Consider the following 18,900-nt stretch of genomic DNA (forward strand, 5'->3'; position numbering starts at 1 on the left):
CATCTCCTTCTTATTTTGACCGTCATATAGTAGTTACCTAATTTTGAAAGCTAACCCTCCGTTTATTTATAATAATTAATTTCTCTTCCAGGCTCACAGTGCAGCGTCAGATTCCCAGGCCAGCCCTGAACTCTCCAACCGCATCTCCAGCCTGGAGGAGGAAGTGGCCCAGCACAAAGAGGATGCTGGGAAAGCCCAGTCCGAGGTGGAGCGGCTTTTGGAGATCCTGAGGGAGATGGAGAACGAGAAGAACGACAAGGAGAAAAAGATTCATGAATTGGAGAGGTGAGAGAGTGGGATAGAAAGATCCACCCCGAGGTGAAGGAGCTAAATCTTTGTGGAAAAATATGTTTGAAACTGACTTCCCATGAAATAACTGCACGTTCTTCTTTTCCTTCTTCAACCTAAACCAGAAAAACTGTCCTAACATGTTGTATTGAAGCAAACATTTTGTACTACAAGTCCACTCATTTTCCATTCAGTCTAAAGCTTCAAACTGTTGCAGTCTGTGCTAATCTTCCCTCCAGAACTAATTCTTTAGTCGCCCCTTTTTCTCACCCTTTCTTCCCCTCCTTTACCCCATTTTTCTCCTTCATTTCCTCTGACATCGCTCATCTTTTCTCTCTTCATTACTTTATTCAAATGTGTGTACGCAATCATGTGATTCTACATCTTGCGTGAGTGGTTCCTTTGTATGCGTGTGCGTGCGCCCATCACCCCCCCCTCCCTCAGAACCCCCTCAGCTTCCCATCTGTGGCGCTCTCAGCCGTCGCGAAATCAGGCCACTCCCCCTGCTGCCTCTCAGCAGCCAGTGGGGGGGATGGTGTGGGACTACCTGGGCACGTGAGTGGCTGGCGGCCCTGTTGGTCAGATGCACGACAAAACTCACTCTGCTTGTTCCGAGGACGGGATATTAGAGCACTGAGAAAGAAACCAGCCCCATGTGGAAAAGTAATGTGGAAATAAATGCTTAAGTAACAAATCTGACAGACCATTTTACCCAAAGTGGCTCAGTCTTTCTCATTCGGAAGTGAACTTCAATGACCACAGAACCACAAGTTGAGTCAGAGGTTGTTCCATTGAGACTCAAATGTTGTCTGAGTACATCCGATAGATACAATATGTAAGACTTGACAACTTATTCTGCATTATTTGAGCGAAACAGCCAATTTTTGAGCCTCTGACCTCTCAGAATGATCAATTTGAAGTTAATTGTCATATCTAAAATCAAACATACCTCAGAATTAAGATAATAATAATAATAATAACTTTATTTATATAGCACCTTTAAAAACAAATGTTTACAAAGTGCTTTGACAAACAAAGGGTAGTTCAATAGCAGAGTAAACAAATTGACAGACAGGAAGGAGAAAATGTGATCAATGCAAAACAAAATGCAACGCAGGAGGTTTAAAGGGAATGCACGTCAATTAAACAGTATGGAGAGGTGTGACAATGGACCAGTAAATCATTGTTGAGAGGTTTTTCAGGGTAAACAGAAAAATAAATGAATGAATAAAAATAAATAAAAATGGAGAAGTAAATAAAAGCATTAAAAAGGCAATATAGAGGTTTTCAGAGTAAAAGGACGACATCAGATCCGGGAAATTAGAAAAAGTGCAAGGGATGAATTAGGAACATTAAAACAATAAAAGAAAAATAATGATAATAAATTAAAACAATCAAATAAAATAATCTAATAAAATTTAAGACAGTGAATTAGTTGGATAAAAACTAAAATTAATAATAAAATAGAAGTAAAAGCGGTTAGAAAGATAAAGTCACATAGAAGCTAGTCTGTAAAAATGGGTTTTAAGAAGATATTTAAAAGATGTCACTGACTCTGCGTGCCTTATCTCCTCAGGGAGGTCGCTCCAAAGTCGAGGATAGAAGATAAAACATCTAACTTAAATACTTATTTTCTTTTTATATTAAAAATTCAGTTTTCTGACATTTTAGAGATGATGCAAGGAGAAGAAAAGACAAAAATGTGACTTTTCAAGATCTCTCTTTTTTTTTCTTCTTTTTTAATTTTATTATATTTAATTTTTATTAGCATTCGCAGGATTAGACAATAATGGTAACAGATACATATATGAGCACCTTTTTTATAGTGGCCTCAACATTGCACATATGATTAGATATTTTAACAAGGTACAAAATCCTCTTAACCTAAGACAATCTTAAACAAATACAAGTCGAGATATTAGAGAAAACAATAGCTGCATTAACATATTTGTTGATGTCGAACTGACAACATTACAAATAACAGTGACCACACTTGTGACTCGGGCTTTAAAGGTGACATATCACGCTTTTTTCATCAATATATATTGGTCTAAGAGGTCCCCAAAACATGTCTTTAAAGTTTATGCTCAAAAAAACACTTTGAAATCAGATTTTGGCATGCCTGAAAAGCCCTCTTCTTCATTCCTCATCAGAACATTCTGTTTTCCCTCTGACCACGCCCCCTCCGGAAGTGGGTGTGGCCTCGGCTCTCCAGCACGTTGATCTAATGTTTACATGTTGGCTGAATATACACGCTGCTCACAGATCACGTTACTTCAACCCTCTGAATCTGATCCTGACGGAGAGGCGCCTGTAGCAGGACCTTTCTGAAGGATTGGTCATAGATTTAGCGTTTCTTGTTGTTTTATTTGTCAGTATGTAGACGTGTGTCTTGGTACACAGCTACGAACATGTAGCTATGTGGCTATGCTAACTAGCGCTAGCACTTATCCATGACAAATAAAAATCATCCACTATATCTTCAAATCTGCAGACGTGGGGAGTAAAACCGACCTTTGTGTTTATTAAGACAGCCTACAACTAGCATGCCTCCCTCCTAAGCTCCTTGTTACCACACATTTGTGCAGGTAATGAAAAACGGAGGAGGGATTCAGTATTATTTTATACAGTCTATGGGCTGAACAAGCTCCGAGCTCTGACTCCGTGACAGACCGGATATTGTTGTTACGTAACAAAAACACGGAAGTCTGAAACGGCTCGTTTCACACACATTTACAGAAAGGTGTAGAAATCAAAACAGGGGCAGAATGGATTTTTTTCATTCTCGGGGGGTTTGTAGACATGCCAGGAAACATATTTCAGGTAAAGAACCATTAAAAAGTCGATTTTTGATATGTCACCTTTAACATAAAACATCAGGAAAAAAATAAAAAATAAAGGTAAAAATAATAATAATGATAACAATGATAAAAGTGTGATAAAAATATTAATTATAAAAAATGTGTATACACATATACATACAGAAATATATATACAAAGATATATAGACATACAAACATACACACATCCAAAATTCCCAAATTAAAACATAAAAGAAAACAGCAAACCATCTTTTTTTCCTTGTAATGAGAAATACAATTCTTAAGATTCTTCTCATTTCTAAGCCTTTTCCACATGAGACTGAGCTGAGTATGTTCACTAATAATCACAATCAAAGAGTTGCAGCAACAGTTGCATGTTCACCAAGCCTCTCTCATCCATCTTTTGGAACTGTCCGCACAATACAAATAAGAACTAAAAAAAATCCCCTTAAGTTCAGTTCTGGGCGAGTTGTGTTGTTACACATCTGTGCATCAGTAGAAGTTTCTGTCCTCTGTTCCACCGCAGCATGTCTGCTCCCTGAAGTTTGTAAAACGAGGGCACAGTATGGCACCAGAGTCTCTGCTGTGCAACTCTTTGAGCCTCTGCTCCTGTCAATGATGCAACTCTTTCATTCAGTGGCTCTGTTTTCACGCCTCACTTTTGTTTTACTTTCAGCCGAAGATGCCTGACTCGCAGAGTTTTAACACACCCTTTTTTTTTACTAGGAGTCTGGACAGCTCACGGTTATTTTTAGTGGTTGATATTCTATGCTAACGGGAATGGTTTGTCTGTTTCTAACTACTCTTTTACCTGCTAACTTGTCTCTTACGTACTCTGTAGCTGTGTCCCAATTCAGAGGTAGCATCCTTCGAAGGGCGCAACCTAAAAGGACCTGGCTCTTTTAGACTGCGTAGACCGCTCAGGCTGAACTCAAATGACACGGTCTGGTCTTCTATTGATTTCCTGTTTGCATCACCAGCTATTCCCAGTGTTATCCTCTCGTTACTAAGCGCTACTCCTGTTGCCTATCAATTTAGAAAGCTATGGAACTACCCAACATAACTAACGCCACGAAAACGTCCCCACTTTTTAAATGTTGTCTTGCCAGCTATTCATTAAGTTCAAACCAAAACATTAGATTGAAAAGTCAGCTGCTGGAAAGTCAACCATCTCGTTTGCATTGGCATGCAATCACTCTCGGGATAAGTTGGGCTATGCATCCTTCCAATGCATCCTTCATGGCCTGGAAAAAATAGGGCGCATTTGGAGGAGCCTTCAAACGGGACAGCTTTGCGCCACTGTGATGCAATCAGTCTGCCCCTGAACTGAGACACAGCTTACATCTACCTCAATGAGTCCTACTTACTCTTACTTACTGTGTCTTCTGTCTATATCTGAGTATCTTTCTGCATGCCTGCCCGCCTGCCCTGCCTGCATCTCTGTTTTATTCGTCTACCTGAGTATTTATTGCCCTCTGTTCATTCCACCTGTTTGTTGTTTGTGAGTACGTCTGTAAGAAGCCTGCTGGGGTTACATCAAGTGAAGCAGGGTTCAGGCGACTCCAGCCTCATCTGTGTGAAAAGAGATGATGTTTTAGTAAGAGCTGTAAGAGTAAACTTTGTCTTAGTGGGTTAGATGGATCAGAGCTGTCTGAAATCTGGTCCTGCTGTCTATCTGAATTATTCTTGAAGCCTTTGCTTTCTGATCTATCGTACACTTTCCGTCCACATCTTCTCTTTTTCTGTCTCTTTAATCTTTTCTCCTGTTTCTGCTCTGGACACAACCTCTATCCACTCTCCCTCAAAACTCACCTACTCTCTCTCTGTCTGTTTGTTCTCTCTCTCTCTCTCTCTCTCTCTCTCTCTCTTTCTCTCTCTCTCTCTCTCTCTCTCTCTCTCTCTCTCTCTCTCTCTCGTCTCTCTCTCTCTCTCTCTCTCTCTCTCTCTCTCTCTCTCTCTCTCTCTCTCTCTCTCTCTCTCTCTCTCTCTCTCTCTCTCTCTCTCTCTCTCTCTCTCTCTTTCTGTCTGTGTTTTGTAGTTTGACTGTAAGACTAATGGATGTTAATGATTTTAGGGAGAATCACTGTTTCCTCTCTGTGTCTCAGTCTGGCCAGTAGAAGTAGAAGACATTAAATAATTTAGCACCTGCTAACTTCAAACTGGTGGATGTTGAGTGTATTTGTGTGAGTCAGTGGCCGAAATGCAGATTAACAGCAGTACTAGCTTTGTAGATACATCATAATGTAACACAGGAACCATTTAAAGTTGCAGATAGACGTGAATGTGGTACTCTGACTCCTTTCGCCACATGTATTTGGACAATATTCCTCTTTCCCTGTGGATTATTATTCTAACTAAATAAAGCAGCTAATGTTTAATGTCTAAAACTTTAAGGCTAACTTGAGGAAACTGTAAAGCCATTAAATCTGGACTTGCCAGCGTCTGTATGACCGCAGTATCCTGTAACAGTCAAATTAAGATTAAGTAGATTTTTATGAAGAAATGTAACTTTCCTCCACAGTCATTGCTTTGAGGAAAGTGGTTTGTAGAGGTTACATAACAGGGTGTTATGATGTACAATGCTTTTTATATTTATGTGGTTGCATTGAGCTGATTGATGTATGATGGGGGGAATGTCCCTGGCTTACTAAAGCATGTGGTTTAACATTGGCATAAGTGAAATGGTCAGAAAAGAGCAGAACTGACTCTGTGTTAAGCCCCTCCCCCTTAGTTACTGTTGCTGCTGCTTTTAAGCTGGACAGTCTATCAATAACAACAATGAGAAACATATCACTTGAATGAGCACGTACAGAACATTTCCAGAATATACGTTGTAGATGGGAAAAGATTCAAACTTCCTGCATGACTTCCATGGTGTTCAGCAATGTGCAGTTTCTATGAAGGTGTGTAGTTCTTTATTCAAACCAGAACCAGTTTCTTTCAATGCATGATTACAACTTAACGAGAATGGAAGGTGTTAAAAAGTGGTGCCACGAGACTCTTCCACCTCACTATTACCCCTTTTTGACCAAAGCAAACCTGGTTCTAGTTCCAGGCTGGTGTTTGCGCTGGTTCGCAGCTGATTCAACTTGCAAACCAACTCGGCACCAGTTTCTTTTTCCAGCCGCTCGAGCCTGCGGAAGAGCTACATCATGACGTCACTTCTATGTTACTGCTTTTCCCAGCGGCGCTAGTACAAACTTTCCCTCACAATAACAATGATGGCGGATAACGTAGCATGCTTGCTGGTGTTGCTCCTGTTTTTTTCTCCTGCGAAGACCAGACCGCAAGATCGACTGACCACTGCTTAGCTTTGGAATCCATTAACTTCGTCTTTGTTATTTTTTCGCTGCAGGACAATGGCGGAAACTTGTTTGGTTTGTCTTTTTGGTCATGGCAACCCCGTCCCTCGCCCCTGATGTAAGCAGTTTGTGGTTCTAGACCAGCAAAGAGTTGGTGCTGCTCTGGAACCTTTTCTCCTGGCTTGGAGCCGGTTCTCTCGCAGTCGAAACACAAAAAAATTGTTCTCAATTGAGCACTTGCACTGAACCGGCCCTGAAACTGCCTCGATGGAAACGGGGTATATAAGTCTCCAGCATGCTTTGCACATTGAAATGTCTCCTTTCTTCTTTGAGCACCATCTTCTGGGGAACAACAGAATACTTAATAATAATTCAGATGACTGAAAACTATTAGGAGAGTCTTATGCCCTACATTTAGGAGTAGTTTCTATCATAGTTTGTTCCTTGTTTAAGACAATAAGTGGTTTCTAAATGCTACATGACACCTGCTGTTTTTGCATACAGATTTCGTTAGCTTGGCGTCGAGTAAGGCTAATCTTAGCTTCATACATTGAGTTCCAAAACTGTTTACGGTAGATATGCCAAATTCAAAACTAGAACCTTATGTTTTCTCCTTATAGATGAAAACTTGACAGAGGACACGGCTTACATTAAACTGTTTTTCATCAATCGCTGGTGGTTCTAGTTAAACTAGTTAGCCGGTCATGCTAGCTGCAGCAGCTTTTGTTGCAGTAGACACTGCTAAATATATTTAATACACCTTGAGGCTTGTATTCTTTGTTTTGGACACAAATAAACAACAACCACCAAACTTTATACATGCAGTCAAGTGATATTTAGCTTGCGGTAGAACCAAATTCTTTAATTTTTAATTATTGCTAAACCTTAAAGCTAGGGTTGGTAGTCACGGAAAAATAGTATGAATTTGAATGTAGCATTTCCCCAGGACTCCGTCTAACCCCTCTTTAGTTACTGGGAAAGGGTTGAGCAGACAGTTATAATTTTTTATATGTACGTGTTATTTCTAAGACCTGCATCAAAAATCAACTGTCTTTTATAATTGTAAGATATTATAACTGGTCGTTTGGAGGGTCATAAATTACAAACATCCCTCATGTCAGATTAATAAGATATAATCAGCAACAAGGAGCTGCAAGCACTGACCCTATAGCACAAAGTGTACTAATTCTGACTTTATCCCAGGGCTGCCTCACCCTGCTGTGAATTATAATACTTAGCCTCGAGCTAACAGGTACATCAGAGGAGGATACATTAGCCTGTGGCCATCTCTTGGCTAGACAACAAGGCTAACCTTGGGCTACAAGAGAGCAGGGTGAACATTACTGATAAAAAGATCACATGGAGTCTGAACAAGGTTAAAAATCAACCTTCTCTACGCTGTAAGTGCAGCTGAAATGCTACCAGGTTATTTATTTCTGTAACTAGGATGGTAATTGGAGCAGACTGGGTGACTTCACACTGAGGGGAAATGGAGCTGAAAATTTGCCATGAGGGCCAAAATAAAGGATTTGGACAGATGAGTGGAAAACAGGGAAAGAGGAAAAGGGAAAAGAAGGTGGAGGAGGGAGGAAAAACAACAAGACACAAACCAAACAACGGATGGAGACAGAGGGAGAGGAAAGAAGAACAGACACCACGGTGGGGAGAGACAAACAGAAAACGAAGCTGACAGAAAATAGAAAAGAGAGGGGGGGGACTAGAGAGAAAAATGAAGGTGGTTTAGAGAGATGAAGAGTATAAACCTGAGTAATGGGAAATTAGAGAAGTTTATTGCGTGTTATATTGTTCTGTAATGGACAATTTGTCTCTGGCACGGCATCATTAGTGTGCGTTCCCAGGCAAAAGCTCACCCTGGAGTTTCAGGCCCTGCCAGTTCAACCAAACATACGAGAAGCGATCGTGTGGAAAACTTTTGAGGTCAACCAATTTAGGAAGCAAATTTTCTTCAAATTTCATATCTTGATGATTACACGCTGTAGGCCTTTTTGGTTGAGACTTCTCCACGATTCCAACGAGCCGCGTGCTTCTCAAGTGTCCCCCAGCGGGACGTGAAGGAAGTCGTCTGCAGTATCAGAAACCATTGAAGAAGAAATAATTCATCATGAGCAAGCTCTCAGCTCATGCTTTGATTGGCTAAATGCTCGTTTTCTATGGTTTGTGTGTGCTGTTATCTTTGTGTACGTTCCCATAGAGGTCGTGTGAGGTGAGCCGGCCTCTTATAACCCTTACTGTACTGAAACGCCTGCATTTATCTGTCTGTTAGCCTGTCTGTCTGCCTGTCTGCCTGGTAATGCCTGTCTCCCTGCTTCTGTCTCTGTAGTTCACTGTCTTTCTTTCTGTTCTGTCTCTCTCTTCTTCCCTCTTTCAATCGTGATCTAGCTAGATAACCTAGCACTCAACTCTCTCACCTTTTCCTCTCCTTCTCTGTCTCCCTTTCCCTTTCTTTTATCTTTACAATGCAACACTGCCTCCTGCTCTACCCAGTCTTGCCTCAAGGTTAGTACTGCATGCCTATTTTTCTTCTTCCCCCTCTCGCTCTCTCATCACGCTCTCCTTCATTGTCACACTTCTTGTCCTTGCATCGAGACACTCTCTCATCTCCTCCACTCTGTCATAAACTCTGTTTTTAATCATTCCCGTCATGTCTTTCCGTCTTTCTTTGAAGGAGACACCTTGACTTTCACTCTGCTCTCTTTCTGTGACACATCACTGCGTCTTTGAAGAGGAAGCGATGCTGTTTCTTTCTTGCACCTGCCCTGCTACTCTTGTCACAGTATTAGTGCTAAGTTCACATTTCAGGCTGCTAAAGCGAACAAGAACACATTTTCTGGCAATGTTTTACCGAAATGAACTTAGACGGCTGGGCACATTTTATGAAGAACTGTTGTAGGTACTACTTTTATTTAAGAGTTTAGATTCTCTTTTGGCCTCTGACTGGATATTCAGCTCCCAGAATTCTTAGAAATGGCACAATTGGACTTTAAAGCTGTTGTGAGAAGTTTTAGCTGGTTATGAAACAGACTGACATTCACACTGATCTCTATGTATGACCTACAAGAGAAAACCAGAGTATAATGTTTAGTGCTACCAGTGTAGTAGTCCTCCAGTTCAGGACTCAGACTTGGTTCGACTTGAGTCACAATTTTCAACAATTGTGCGTTATCCTTGCAAAGACTTTACAGCAAATCCAAGCAAGATCAGAGAAACTGGTTTGATCTGTAAGAGAACCAATGAGAAGAAGATGGGAGCAAGATCAAACTTAGACATCTGTCCAGGATGCACCTAGGAAAGAAAGTGAGATGCTAAAGTTAGCTTGCTTAGATTGTTGATTACAGTAACGTTAGTAAGCTAACGCAGTGCTTCCCAAACTGTGGGGCGTGCCCCCCTGGGGGGGGGGGCCTGGACGTACGACAGGTGGGCGCGGAACGGCTTAATAAAAACAATACACCCAATTCTGGTTTGCTAACTAGGCCAACCATGTGTATGTGTGATATAAGTGAAGTGGCAGGTAAACATAGTGGTGTAGCAGAGTAACATGTGACAGAAAACAACGTAGATCGGACCCCCTCCATTCTGTGTTACCCTGTGACACTTCATCTGTTACCACGGCTCTACCTGCTTGAAAGTGTGTTAACACTCTGTTTTCTAAAGTCCAAAACGTGCAGGATCCAACACTGTAGCTGTGAATTGAGGCTAAACAGACACCGCTAATCGTAGTTAAGCTACTTCGAAGATAAAAATTAAGTTCCTGACAAACCCTTCACAATAAAAGTTCCCTCATGTGAAGTAGTCCAAAAAACTTTGAAATGTCTATAACAGGAAGCAGCATGTTGCCAGCTGTAGTAACTTAACAGAACCCAGAGAGTAAAATAAAACACCTGTAGATGTTTATATTAACGGGGGGAAGAGAGAAAAGGAAATTCAGATAATACAGATTTTGTAAGAAGCTACAAAAGTCCTGAGTACTGAACAAAAACAGGATTATAAAAATGTCTTTCTGTGGTGATGGAAATATTTTCACCCACAAAGGGGGGCCCCGCAGAAAAAGTTGGGAACCACTGAGCGAACGGAATTGCTAGCAACCAAAGTGACTAAACCACTGGGTACATGATATTTGGTCAGTCAAGTTGTTGGTTAATAGTATGGGCACTTGCAGGTATTTATGGGTTTATTAGACACCTGCAGAATAATGTTTTCCACACAATCAGTTCAGGTTCATATGCTAAGTAGTTTGGAATGAAATACCGCTCCTCCTTATGATAGATAATACTAATCAGACTCAGAAATATTAGATCAGAATCAGAAATACCTTATTTATCCCGGGGGGAAATTCAGTCATTACAGTTGCTCCTATACACAATAAGTAGGAATATCAAATCATATTAATGGAAGAAAGAAATTAATAATATAAAATAATGATAATAAAAGTGTGTACAGAAGACAAAATAAGCTATGTAGAAAATACATGGTTGAAGTCCCCAGTTATCAGGAAGAGGGCACTCTGGTGGTCTGTCTGGAGTCTGGCTATGGCAGCGTTGAGAACGTTGGATGCCGTAGTCGGGTTGGCAGAGGGGCTACCAGCACGACATGCAAAATCTCCCTGTGCAGATAATATGGTTGGAGGCCCACAATGCTCTCGGTGCTATCCCAGTCCATCAGACAGTCTGGAAGCCGTCAATGGACACGTTGTGGTCGGGAATATCCAGATGCAGTAATAATGAGGACTCTACCTGGACCCAGACTCTGTTAAGAGACTGGCCTTGGACTCCTGAGACAAAGTGACTGACTGCTTCCTTGCCTTTTTGAACACAACATAGATTCACAGTCAGAACGAGTTTTGACAATTTAAATCAATTAATCAGACTTTATTTATAAAGCGCTTTTCATGCAATGACATTGTAACACAAATGCTGTTCATGAAAACAAATTAAAATAGAATAAATTAAAAATATGAAAAAATTAAAATAAAAAGACCCCCATCCTAATCCCAACCCGAGCCCCCGACCCCAAAACCCACCCTCAATCCTAAGGTTAAGAACATGATATATGCAAAATAATAATAATGATAATAAAAATGAAATAAATTTAAAATAAAAGAAGTTGCTGAACGATCTTAATGAGGAAACATGGGAGGTAACAATAAGATTTAAACTCACACAGGAAATTAAAATCACCAAAATAAATAATTACTAAGATAATAAAACACGATAATATTAAACCAGTAAAATAAACAAGATGCTATACTTAAATGATGCCCAAAAAAAAGACTAAAGTTTGAACTAGATGTAATAAATAAAGTGAGGTGAAATAAAACTATTTATGAATAAGCTCAGCTAACAGTATAAGGTAGGTCTTGCGTTTGCTTTTAAAAATGCTTAGACAGCAATAACACTGTAAACAAGGGGGGGGGCAGCTTGTCTGGCTTTGTCCAAAGTTTGAGATCCAACTTTCAGCTTCATATACAGCTTTCTACCTTATGTAATGCCCCGCTGTCATCACCATAAGGCTGCCAGGCAATTGGAGGAGACCTCCAGCAAGTTGCTGCTTCTAGCCAAGAAACTGTGCTACAAATATCAATCCATGAAAATGGAACTTGTGGTTACTACAAATCCAGTTTTGTACACATTAAAGAAAAATACTTTCATAGTGAGCTTGAATCTGGAAGTACACAGAATTATTACCTTTGACCAGAACAAGTCGAGATGTTTACCTCTTTTTAAGCTAACCTCCTGACTGTAGCTTCAATTTAAAGGACAGAGTTTGTTTAGTTTTGTCAGTAAAGTCGATCGTATTTGAATTCTGGCATTAAACGGAATCATGCATAACCAAGACTTAAAAAACCCTCACTTCTTCTCTTTTTTCCCTTCAGATATTCCTATCTCTACCAGGAGGTGCCTCCGTAATGACATTTCAGCATGCAAAGCCTGAAATCGGTCTTTGTAACAGACAATATCGCAGTCATATTAAAATTTCTCTGACCTACACATTGCGATCCACCACATAATAACCGCTTATTCCTGCTGTTTCCTGCATAAATCTGGTGGTCTGAGTGGTTTGTACGCTCTGCTCTGCTGTAAGGTCTCCCTGGTGCCAGCTTTCTTTTGCTCTCTCTTTCTTTTTCAACTCGCAGAGCCACTGTTCCCCCTGCCGTCTTGTCAGCTTTTTCATCGCTGTTGTTCTGGTGTTTTTTGATTCAACTCTAGAGGGGGAAAAACTAAAGAAAAAGTTAGCGTTGCAATGGCGTCTGGTAGACGACAGAAGACTTCTTTTTCCTTCTTCTGTCCCTTTTTGTGCGTGCTTTTTTGTCTCGCCTTGGCTTTTTTCTGGCTGTTTTGATCTTGAGCTAAGGAACTCCTCATCCACTGCCAAATGTCTGACATCAAGGTTTCTGTAGCTTTAAAGGCAATTGCATTGTTTCTTCAGTGTGTGAGTGTGCTAGTGTGTGTGTGTGTGTGTACGGTGTGTGTTTGATCCCTTTGAGGTCCCGTATGACTCTGAGCATTGAGGTGGTGCAGGGATTTGTCAGCTAATGGGTGACAACAAGCAGACACATGCATACACACACACTAGCACAGACCCATGCACCTCTTTTTCTGTCTTACAAACACACACCTACGCACATAAACACACACACCAAAGGACTTTTTCAGCTAATAGTGACAACCACTGCAGTGGGGATCAATGCAGAGTTAAAATACCTGCCTAAACACAAACACACCGTCCCCAGAACTGAGATAATGAAGACTTTTTAGACAGAGTCTGAAGTAGCTCACCAAAAGGATGCTATTTATTTCTGTTTATTTTGCTCTGCAGTGTTATTTCATCCACCCTTGCTAATTCAAATTGCTTCACTTCACTATTTTTTTTCCAGTTGTTTTCCTGTCCCCTGACCTCATTAATGCAAGCTAGTAGGAAAGTATTAATTGGTGAGGTCTGATTCCCCACAAATTAGTCTGGGAGTCTCATTAAACGGGTTAATATCATAAAACACTGTTTTAATGCTGACACAAAGATGATCTCTGCTTTACAGGCTTTATATTACAACATGGTGTCTACTGCTGTTGTTGTTTATGACATGATGTTTGTTGAAGTTCATTAGTTAATAAGGAATATTTGTATGGAAACTCAAATAGACTTATTCAGCATTTTGCAGGAATAGTGCTGCATCAAAATATGGTTAACACTAGAGCTGTGACAATAGATTGATAAACGTATAATTGATTCATCATTACTGTCATGTTCCAAGCAAATATATAAACCAATGCACCAATATTGCAGCTGCTAAGTTGTAAGGATTTGAGGCTTTTGATATATATGGCAACAGCAGAGGAAACACGGACACGTTTCGTGCATATCGGTCGAATGAATTATCTGCACACCAGAAAATGAAGTATCTTAGGCCAGTTTGAAACTGGTCTGCTTAAATGGTCCTATAACTGTTACAGTCTGGACATAGAGCTTGCTTGTGTTCTTCTTAAGCCTTTTTAAAATGACCATAAAATATAATTATAGCTGTTTTAGCGAGCAACGTTTACCCACCTCGAGGGACAGGGGGGGGTCGCAAGTGTCTGGCCCAGTTGTTTTTGGGGGTCACAGGCTGAAAAGGTTGGTAATTTTTGTATAGGCCATTAAAGCATTAATAATAAACAGATGATTACAAAAAAATACAAACACCTGAAGCCAGGCAACATTTATAAGTGCAAAAAAACAAAAACTGCAGTTCCAGTGGTGCACTTGAGGCTGGTTCCATTAAGCTCCATGTTAAATGCACTTATCATCAGCCTTTGAAAAAGTGGATTTTGATCTCTATACCTCATTTCCTAAATTATAAAAACAGTGCAGGGAACCTTTTTTTTTGTAACTCAAGCATTGAGACGACACTAAGGCTAACAGTTCTGCATAATCCAGGGAATCTGGGAAAGGTGAGCATGTTGTTAGCTGTTAGCCAGGAGGCCTAAGACACGCCTCAACTTCTGCCCAATGCCGGTTTGTAGATTAATTGAAGTTAGATTGAGTCAGCATTTCTGATATGGCGTCCACCATCTTTGTACTTCATACACCTCTTCAGAAAAAATGGGTGGTGTTACTGAGCTTACATTCAAGTTTTAGTGAGTGAATAGTTGTAGCCTCTCAACCATATACAAAATAATAATTCATAATATTATCTTTATTTAAAACTTGAAAATCATTGAGAGCAAGCCCTCATTTACAATGACGAGAGCATTTAAAATAAACATTAAATGCATGACAAGCAAATAAAAGATATAACCCTCAAAGAATGATGATCAATTTAAAACAGACAACAATTAAAACTAATGTTACACAAAGTCAGTTAAAACAAGTACAATCAGAGGTTAAACATTTTAGAACTGATGATTTAAAATGATTAAAATACTTTTTTTTTATTTTAAAAAGCAACTGTTAGATAAATAAATGTAATATTCAAAAATATTTTTTTAAATGTCAAAGAGTAAAATAATGGCATTATTATTATTATTATTATTATTATTATTATTATTATTATTATTACACCTTTCAAAACACAGTTATGAAGTGCTTTACAGCAAACATAAAGCAGAAAAAAATACAGGGCTGAGCTGTTAATAGTGAAAGATAAAATAAAGTTAGGTTATGCCAGAAATTGAAATTAAACAAAACAATTCTGCCAGAAAAATAATAAAATATAAAACCAACAGAAGGAAAAATTTGAATAATTTTAAGAGATTACTATAAAATGTCCTTTCTGTAAAAGTAGATTTTAAAACATTTACGTTCTGTGCATTATATTGGGTCAAACAAAAAGAGGAAATAAAGGAGATGGATGCATGTAGATATACAATGCAACAATTCTCAAGCAGAATTCCATATTTCTATTTTTGTATTATTAACTTCTATTTTATAATGTAAAACTACCTCTGCAACTCACCACTGCACTTTATCATATTATTTTAGCCTGTACATATTAGTCAAGCTATTTGTTGTTTCTTTGTATTTATAGCTAAGGTTATTGTTATTATATTTTCATTTTATTTTTTTTATTGTAGTTCTTATTCTTATTCCTATTCTTATGCCTTGTACAAAGAGAGCACAGTTTACCAAAGTCAATTCCTTGTGTGTTCAAGCATACTTGGCGAATAAAGCTGATTCTGATGATTCTGATTCTGATTCTGATTTACAAATGTTCATGTTCCTGGAGAATAGGAGGCAAAGAGAAGAGACAGGGAAAAAGAGAAAAAATACTATCTAAAGAACACCTACTTATGTTTATATACATGAACTATATAACGTTGTTGAATAGACATCCGTCTATACACATACAACGTCATACAGAGGAAAGAATAAGTCTATACATTTTATTCACAAGGCTAGATAAGCTAGTATAACAAAATATTTGGCTATGAACATTACAAAAAGAAGAAAACAATATTATAACAAGAATAAGTATTAATACTTTATGAAAGTACTCTTCTTGTTGACTTAACTACGTTATAATGGAGGGTTCAGATCACAGCTGAATGTGAACTGAAGAACAGCGTGTCAGTGTTTCACTCTGAGGCTCTGTTGGTCTCATGTTAAACAAAGACGCAGCCAAGATAACTCCCGCTCTCTGGCACATGCTTACACTGTTACTGTATCTAAACACTCTCCTTTTACTTCAGTAGCTCTGACTCCTACATACATGTAGTAAAAGTGGTTTATTTTCACAGTGACCAAAGCTATTAGAGAAAGGACGTTTCAATGGTCTGTTGTAGTCTCGTAGGGTTTTTACAGCTAGATTTTAGTGACCCGCTCTTTTCAAGGTTTACACTCAAAGCTGTCTTACCTCTTCTCCTACCTTGCAAAGTGCTCCGATGCCTTCCACTTTCCTCCACAATCGGTTTTCTCTTCCTTTCTTACAAATCTTTCCTTTTCGCTGAAAGCTCTTCAGAGCCAACAGAGGGCGAGACCAGAGTAATATGTTTTGATATTTTCTTTTCATGTCTTGTAGCCTTTATGGGCTCAGTAACCAAACCAACATTTCCTGTATTTTCAAAAGAAATACTGAATTCCAACAGTTTTAGAGGAAATCCTTGATGTTAATGTTGGGTGAACTATGTGCAGTAAACATACACGAGACACCGGAGCATTTCTGATCAAATATTTATACAGGACTCCAAATGTAATATTAATATTACCTTAATGTGGCTCCCTGAATATCAGCTGCATGCTAATGAGGGAGCTTAAAACAGTTTTTATTGGAGACTCTGAGATTGTGTGTTCATGTGTGTGTGTTACATTCATACTGGTTGCCAGTATGAACTATTTTTTTACACTTTAAATTTTAATGAACGCTGCTCTATGTTTGTACATTTTGTGTTTGTTAGTGTGTGTGTGTTAAATATAACTTATATGAGTGTGTTTGAGGTCAGTGCAGAGGGATATTTTGAAGTTTTTAAATTTTTCACAGTTCAAAGTGCTGTCAACGTGCATATTTACTTCATGTTATGTTACGTTGCTGATGCATTCAAATCTGTGTGTGTGCGCTTTGCATATTTGTGTGTGGTCCAGCTTGGAGGCTCAGATAGAGAGCAGGTTGTGTTTGGAACAGTCCACGGCACAGACTCTTTAATATGTGTAAGAAGTGTGTCCCGTTCTTTCATCACAGCCGTGGCTACTTGTTGCCTTCACTTTCATCCCAAGTGTCATGAGGTGTATGGTTTAGCGTGCGGATGTGGTTTCTCTGCTCTTTTATGATGTGTGTTTACAGCGTTGTGGGGTAAAGTGAACTCTCCTGTGATTCCTCTTCCTCCAGTGGTTTTTCCTGCAGTTGTTGAAAGTGATTTCTGAGGATCATGAAGGAAGTATTTTGCATATTAAAACAGCTTCAAATGGCACTTTGCTGCACTGAGCCGAGCCATCAAGTTCAGGGAGAAACTAATGCTCCTTAAATCAGCGAGTGTTATAGTGAAGTGTTTAAGTGTTAAATTACATGCGTTATGTGCACAACATAAACTTTTTAAAAAGTGATGTCATGCCACAAATACAGCAAAGTCTAGCTTTGGATTAAGACCTTGAAACAGCACTCAGAGGATAATGTGGAAATGTATTTTTTTTAAACTTAATGTCACATACAATAATCCAGGTTTCAGGTATTTAAACAAAACATGTCTGGCATCACAAATTATAAAAAATTATAAAATAATACTCATGGTAATAATCTAATAGAGAACCATCAAAATGTAATAAATGAAAAAGATCTGCGGGCGTTGATTTATCTTAGTTAGTAGAGCAGGTGCTCCATATACAAAGGCTACAGTCCTCCTTGCACTGGTCATAGGATCCAGTCCTGGACTTGACATGATTTGGTGCATGTCATCCCCACTCCCCCCCCGAATCTCCTGTCTCTCTCAAGCTTTCTAATCCATTAAATACAAAAAGCCTTCCCAAAAAAACTTAAAAAAACAACAACAAAGATTTTTTTTATTTTATTTAATTTAACTCTTTATTTTAGCAGGGAGGACCCTCTGAGACTGAGGTCTCTTTTTCAGGGGTGCCCTGCAGCAATACAATTAATACAATTAACAAAACAAAAACTATTAAAAATTACTTTCTTTAAGCAGCTCACACACTACCTTTTTAAAAACATATTGGGGTGACAGTTTGACTCAGTGGTTCCTACTCACTGTCCTGTCCAACAAAGGCATGAAGAGCCCAAAAGTAATCATTAACTAACAGACATACAATCAAACAGACATACTAAACTAGATTAAGTTGCTTCTTTTTCTTTCATGCATGTTATAGGGCTGCAACTTATAACTGTTTTGATAGTTGACTAATCATCCATTAGTTGCCTAGTTTATCGCCCAATCAGATTTGAGATTTAACAATACTCATTTAGCTCAAAATATGCCACTAAAATCTTCATTCAAGCCGTATTTTGTCTCAGGTTGAAGCATCACTAGTGTTAATGTGAGGAGGATGATCTGGTTACCAAAGTAGCATGATAAGAGTTTGTGGTAGGAGAAGAGGAAGAAAAAGAGATGAGAATGAGAGGAAAAGATAAAGTGGAAAGTTGAGGGACTGAAAATGTTAAACTCACACAGCGTGGCTCTAACTTTAGTCTGTTCTGTTGAATGTCAAAGTTGATGTTAAAAAAAAGAGACACTCACTCTTTACTGATGTGCTCCCACCTCGTAAAGCAAGGTCTGCTGTATGAGTTTTTCAAGCAGCCCTTTGCTTTGTAGCATTTTGGGTGAAATGCTCCCTGATTTCAGAAGTCCTGGGACACAGTGGTGCTGCTTCAGCCTAAGTATTTTTGTTGTGTTTTGAACACATGAACAACAAGAAAGAAAGGACATGTTCCATCTGCAAACACTAAAACATCTCAGTTACATGTTTGAAAGGAATAAGAAGAATTTTCTCTCTCAGCAGAGATATTAAGAATACAGGATGGCTCACTCCTTTGCAGCTCAGCCTCAGGAAACAAT

General features: G+C 39.0%; 1 protein-coding gene across 2 annotated transcripts in view; it reads left to right on the top strand.

Moving 5' to 3' along the window:
- The window catches only part of LOC117805359 (ELKS/Rab6-interacting/CAST family member 1-like), a 216,451-nt gene that overhangs the window by 85,924 nt on the left and 111,627 nt on the right, over positions 1-18,900 (top strand). For both annotated transcript variants that reach the window (XM_034674050.1, XM_034674051.1), the window contains one exon: positions 92-285. In XM_034674050.1, the coding sequence (XP_034529941.1) occupies positions 92-285 (194 nt within the window). The remainder of the gene's footprint in view (positions 1-91; positions 286-18,900) is intronic.

The sequence above is a fragment of the Notolabrus celidotus genome, chromosome 21, assembly GCF_009762535.1.
Source record: "Notolabrus celidotus isolate fNotCel1 chromosome 21, fNotCel1.pri, whole genome shotgun sequence".
Classification (NCBI taxonomy): Eukaryota; Metazoa; Chordata; class Actinopteri; order Labriformes; family Labridae; genus Notolabrus; species Notolabrus celidotus.